Source organism: Polyergus mexicanus, unplaced genomic scaffold, assembly GCF_030449975.1.
Source record: "Polyergus mexicanus isolate NDT 795.1 unplaced genomic scaffold, iyPolMexi1.0 SCAF_176, whole genome shotgun sequence".
Classification (NCBI taxonomy): domain Eukaryota; kingdom Metazoa; phylum Arthropoda; class Insecta; order Hymenoptera; family Formicidae; genus Polyergus; species Polyergus mexicanus.
The window spans coordinates 1-6,083 of NW_027223496.1; the positions used below are offsets into that span (position 1 = coordinate 1).

The 6,083-nt window shown below is 46.6% G+C and overlaps 1 protein-coding gene across 1 annotated transcript; it reads left to right on the plus strand.

The window, feature by feature from the left end:
* Positions 1–4,745: 4,745 nt before the first annotated feature.
* Positions 4,746–5,851, plus strand: LOC138944367 (uncharacterized). Its single transcript, XM_070315270.1, has 2 exons — positions 4,746–5,522; positions 5,735–5,851. The coding sequence occupies exons 1-2, from the start codon at positions 4,746–4,748 to the stop codon at positions 5,849–5,851; spliced, it is 894 nt and encodes a 297-aa protein (XP_070171371.1).
* The last annotated feature ends 232 nt before the right edge of the window (positions 5,852–6,083 follow it).

The window sequence follows — 6,083 nt, forward strand, 5'->3', positions numbered from 1 at the left end:
AAGCAGTGGTATCAACGCAGAGTACTAGACGAAGCGCCGCGGTCCTTAGTCACGCATATCTGGCGACTTGTTGCTAACGCACGAGCGATGAGTGGGGGGCAATAGGCGTGAGCCACGGAATCGGGCCGAAATGTGCAAGTAAATTTCAGCACTACTTTTATAATAGCAGACTTTAAAATTCAAAAAGGAGAGTTTTGTAGATGGATTTGGAAAAATATAGATACAGGTAAAACGTATATAAATATAATAATGGAGAAGATTAAAGAAAAATATAATTTTAATGACATTTAATTAAATCAAATTCGAAGAAAAGCAAGTTTGTAACGGTTCACCTTTTCTGTACGCCTCGGATCAGGCTCGCCGGTGCCAGGATTCGGGAAGGGGGAAACTCGAATTCACTCCTCCTCGGTATAAGCGGTTTAACAATTAGTTTATTCAAGCGGTTATTAAAGATGTAACATTAAAAGCTATATTTACAATGAAAACGTGCGACAGCGGTCCATACAAAAGTTCGCAGAAACGATGTTGCGGTGACGGGCGCGCGTGCAAGGCTCGGGAAACGAGCGCGGCTCATGCAGACGATGCTGGGGTGTTTTGCGGTCGTGGTGTTTACATGCAAGCAATTATTATTATTATTATTAAAAGATAAATAGCAGTTATTACAATAAGAAGATCCTAAATACTACGACGTGTGGCGTGGCCCTTAGTGTGGTTCCAACCGCCTGATCGCTTTATCTTTAGAAGGACGGGGCGTCGGCACTTTCTGCGGCCTATCCTTAGAAGGACTAGCACGCTGGTGTAGTCTAAAGGCCACGTATAAAGGTGGAGTTAGCGCGACGCGGGTGGTTATCCTAAGATGGCTAATTAATTCTACGAGAATGGAGTTCGGTCGCGGTATATGTACAAAACGGTCTTACAAGCTATCAGGTCGCGGTATGGATACAGAGCGATCTTACGATCTAGTCTGAACGCGATATGCGCGGAACGGTCTTACTGTCTAACTGGACGCGATATTTACAGAACGGTCTTACGGTCTAGTCTGGTCTGGTCGCGATATACGCGGAACGGTCTTATGGTCTAATCTAGACGCGGTGTACGCGAAACGGTCTTACTATCTAAGGACGCGCCGTCACAGCAACCGGGTAGCCCGGCATAACCACGGGTGGCCCGTGACCTGGTTTAACGCAGGGTAGGATGCGCCGTCCCAGCAACCGGGTAGCTCGGCATAACCACGGGTGGCCCGTGACCTGATGTAACACGAGAGGTAGTTTCAGATCTGGAGTTAATGAGAGGACTCAGGATCGGAAACTGGTAACGCTACACTTGTCGGACCGCCTTATATACCGGCAGCCGGCCTCCCACTCACGCGAGTTGGCGCATGGTGGGATGGGGCCGCGACACGGATGTGGAAGCTTAGGGGCGTCATAGGCGCCGAGCCTCAAGAAATGCGGGCGGCTGGTCGGCCCGCACGGCTAGTAACGGTATCGTTACAAGTTCTAATTTTATTTCACAATATCACAGATATTGGAGAACTGCCACACGAGCACAATCAAGGTTTAAAGAAAGGAACAGACTTTTTATGAAAAGTAACTTCAAAATAAAATTTAAGAAAATAAATTTAATATCCGAATGCTCCAAAGATACAGCTTCTAATATTAATCATAAACAATCAGATTCTAATCCAAAAGGTCGCGGTTGTCCTCGAAAAAGCTTCGAAAATAGTTCTCGCAAAACCCAGGAAAGACGTTTCAAGGAGCTTCAAAACAAGTATAGTCAGGAAGAATTGACTAAGGCTGTTGTCTCTCCGAATAACACACGACAAAATCTCAATAAATCAAAAAATAAATTTTCAAATGATCTTATAAACGGTATTTTGACCTTGTATATGGATATGGGCATGACGAGAGAAAAATATGAATATCTTCAAAAGTAGAATGCACGGTATTTCGGTAGCAAATAATGCCCTCCCTATGAAAAAATACAAACTGCTAAAATTGATTGTTACCCGCGTCATATTACAATAACCGAAAAAGGAGGTGACATAAAATTACAAGCATTGCTTGACCATACAGTGTTTCGTATTATCTCGTCAATTACAGCAATAAAAAAATTCAAGAAATAGATTGTGAAGATTTTGTGTTATATGGTAAGTGGGGTATGCATGGTGCGTCAGGTCAACAAAATTTTAAACAGTAGTGATCCATAAAAAACGGCAAAGATAGTGATGCGACTTATCTGAATGATAGCACGGTATTTGTAATATTTTATGTACCTCTTGTCTTGTCGTCTGATAATAATATCTTATGGAAAAACGATCGACCATCATCTATCTGATACTGTAGACCAATCAAATTTGAATTTTTTAAAGAAACGCCATCCAATACTTCGCGCGAGTACAATTTTTATATAACTGAAATTAATAATCTCTAACCAACAATTCTAAGCAAAGATCAAAAAACAATAAAAGTCACCCACAATTTGTAGTGCATCATGATTGATGGAAAAGTTTGTAATGTTCTGACAAATCAAAAATCATCTACGTCATGCAACATCTGTAGAGCTACTCCGAAACAAATGAACGATCTGAAGAAAATAAAACAATTGAGATGTAATGAGGACGATTATAAATTTGGTTTGTCTACCCTGCATTGCTGGATTCGTTTCATGGAGTGCATTTTACATATTTCATACAATACTGATTTTAAGGAGAGTTCTGCCAGGGGGAATAATAAAACTTTGAAGCAGAATAAAAAAACAAGTTCAAAGTGATTTGAAATCGCAACTGAGCATAACTGTCGATATTGTCAAATAAGGTTATGGAACGACAAATGATGGCAATACAGCTAGATTTTTTGCTCATCCTGGAGCTGTTTCAAACATAATTGGGGTCGATAAAAAATTAATAGAAAGATTTGGCAATATTTTATATGTAATGGCAAGTGGTTGTGAAATTGATTGTGATAAATTTGAAAGATATGTCCACGAAACCGCTGAACTATTTGTTCATTCGTATTCTTGGTACAACGTGCCTCCCTCTGTACATAAAATATTGATTCATGGTGGCGCAATTATGAAAAAAATGATTTTTCTTATCGGATGCTTTTCTAAAAAGGCTCAAGAAGCCGGAAATCAAGCTGCAAGAGTCCATAACAGTAGAAAATAGTCACGCACAGCTAATAACGAAGACATTATGCATTATCTTTTAATATCATCTGATCCAGTGATAAGTAAAGTAAGAGTTTTTAAAAATAAAAAGGTAAAGGATTTAACAGCGGAAGCAAAAAGTTTGTTAATAAATGATCAACAAAATAAAATTGATAATATGGAAATAGATGAAAACAGTTGCTCAATGGAATTAGACAGTGATGAAAGCATAATGGATTTGTAAATAATTTTATTCGTTCAATTATTATTTTTAATTATTAATTTTTGTTTTCTATGTTTTCTTTAAATTAAAATAAAAAAAAATAAAAAAGATTAAAAAATAAAAAAATAAACAAAAATAAAATAAGAAAAATGTAAAACACGACTCAGCGATTCCAAAAATATATACATCATATTGTATTTACATATAACAATAAATAAGTACTTTGTTTTCCGTATTGCATTCGCCATTTTGTAAATTTGGCAATTTTAAGTTTAGATTCGAAATTATCCATCCAAAAAACCTACGGATATCAAGTTTCAAACGATTTCCTTCACAATTAAATAAGTTATCGATTTTTGTCCACTTTTTCCGAATTTCACCCATTGTGCAGCGCTAAGCTTTTTTGCACATGAAATTTTTTGACTTTTATTTTTTTAACGTCAATTTTTTTGCGCATAAAATTTTTTGAATTTAATTATTTTTAACTTTATATTTTTTTATTTTTTTTTAACATTAATTTTTTTATTTTTATTTTGTTAACTTTAAATTTTTTAATTTTCGGAATTTAATTTTTTATCTTGTATTTTCTTTTCTTGAATATACGTTTGAATATATTTGGATGAAATAAATATGAATAATTATTTAGATATAAATAATTTATTATTTGTATATACAGGGTGTCCCATCTTATAAGGAAGGCGGAGCTAAGGCTCCGGGGCCTCGACCGGTCCATCGCGGCGGCCATCGCTGGGCCGGGGGGCTGCGAGGCAGCGGATGTGCGGGTTGGGGACATTAAGTTCCCAACCCGCGGCCTGGGCACTGTCTGGGTGCAGTGCCCACTAAGGGCCGCTAATAAAATAGCGGCAGCCCGGGCCATCCAGATAGGATGGTCCCGGGCCCAAGTGGAGCTGCTGGACAAGCGCCCTCTCCAATGCTTCAAATGCTTGGAGAGGGGCCATGTCCAGCAGCACTGCAGCAGCCCCATTGATCGAAGGGGCTGCTGCTACAGATGTGGCGAACCCGGGCACCTGGCGCGCGACTGCGCGGGCAAGGCCAGGTGCCCTGTTTGCGCGGGACTGGGGCGCCCGGCCGATCACAGGGTGGGAAGTGCCAGATGCACCCCCCCCCCCCAAGAAACGGCCGGGCAAACAACGGGAGCCCCTCCCGTCGACGAGCGCTGCGGAGGTGACTCGGCCGGTGAGACTGGCCGAGATCACGACGGCGCCCCCCGATACCCGCAAACGCGGGGCGAGGGATAGGGGGACCCCAACCGAGGCCCCCAAGGAAAAAAGGCCCCCAAGGGCCCGGCCTGCAGCCGTCACGCCCCCCGTCTCGTTGGCGGAGGTGACGATGGCGGAGCCCAGGGACAAGTAAATAAATGTCCCTGGGCATCCTGCAGGCCAATCTGAACCACGCTCGCCGGGCGCAGGACTTATTCCTGCATAGCCTGGCAGAGCGTGGTTTCGGATTGGGGATCGCGGCGGAGCCATACCACGTTCCGGAAGCCAGTCCATGCTGGATTGGCGACCGGACAGGCTCCGTCGCGATCACGTGGAGGTGTGACCCCACACTCCCGCCTTGCACACCGGTCGAGGCCGGGGCGGGAGTGGTGGCGGTCAGGTGGGGGCCCATATTCGTGTTGGGAGTATACATCTCCCCCAACGTGGGCCTCGCCCAGTTTGAGGCGTTTTTGGTCGGAGTGTCGGCTTGTTTTCGCCGACAGATGCCCCGTCCGATTATTGTGGCCGGGGACTTCAACGCGAAATCAACGCGTTGGGGTTCCCGGTTCACGGACGCCAGGGGCGAGGCCCTGCAGGACTGGGCGGCGGCACTCGGCCTGTTTGATAAACACGGGGTCGAGGAGCATCCTAATGCGGTGGCAGTGGTCCCGGACTTGACCTGGGCCACCCCCTTCGCCGCACGTAAGATCATAAGCTGGCGGGTGGCGGAGTGCGAAACACTCTCGGACCACCTCTACATAGAGGTGGTCCTCCGCGCTGCCCGCCACGGGGTGCTCGGCCGCTCCCAAGACCGGGGAGATGCCCGGCCACGGAGATGGGCCCTCACCAAGTTGAGCCCGGACAGGCTGATAGCGGCCGTCCTCGCGGCAGACCGGCCGTGTCCCGGGGGGGAGGGGCGGGGGATCACCGAGGAGGTGAACTGGTTCCGGGGCGCATTACGCGACGCGTGTGATTTCGCGATGCCCCGGACCAGCCCCCGCCCGCGAAGAGCGGCGTACTGGTGGAGCGCGGAGATTGCCGAACTTCGGCGATGCTCCGTCGCGGCCAGACGCCGCTTCACTCGGGCTCGGCGTCGTCACGACGCCGAGAGAACGGCTGAGGCGTATGAGGGGTTCCGTGCCGCAAGGAACGCCCTCAGCGCCGAGATCAGGAGGTCCAAGGCCCGAGCGTGGGACGAACTCCTACGCTCGCTGGACGCAGACCCATGGGGGCGCCCATACAGGCTTGTCATGAGCAAGCTTAGATCTTGGGCGCCCCCCGTGACGGAGTCCGGAACCCCAGGTCCTCGAGGACGTTTTGGGGGCTCTCTTTCCATCCGAGGGCCCCCCCTTCGACGCGGGTGGCCGCCAGGAGGCGGCCATCCCGTGGTCGGAGGACGATGGAGGTTACAGAGGACGAGATGGCCGGTGTGATCCGTCGGCTGAGGCTCAGGGGCAATAAGGCCCCGGGCCCCGACGGGATCCCCGGCCGGGTCT

Coding starts and splice junctions, on each gene's coding strand:
- LOC138944367 (XM_070315270.1), top strand. CDS start 4,746: ATGTCCCTGGGCATCCTGCAGGCCAATCTGAACCACGCTCGCCGGGCG. Junction 5,523..5,734: donor GGCGGGGGATCACCGAGGAG/GTGAACTGGTTC, acceptor CCGTGCCGCAAG/GAACGCCCTCAGCGCCGAGA.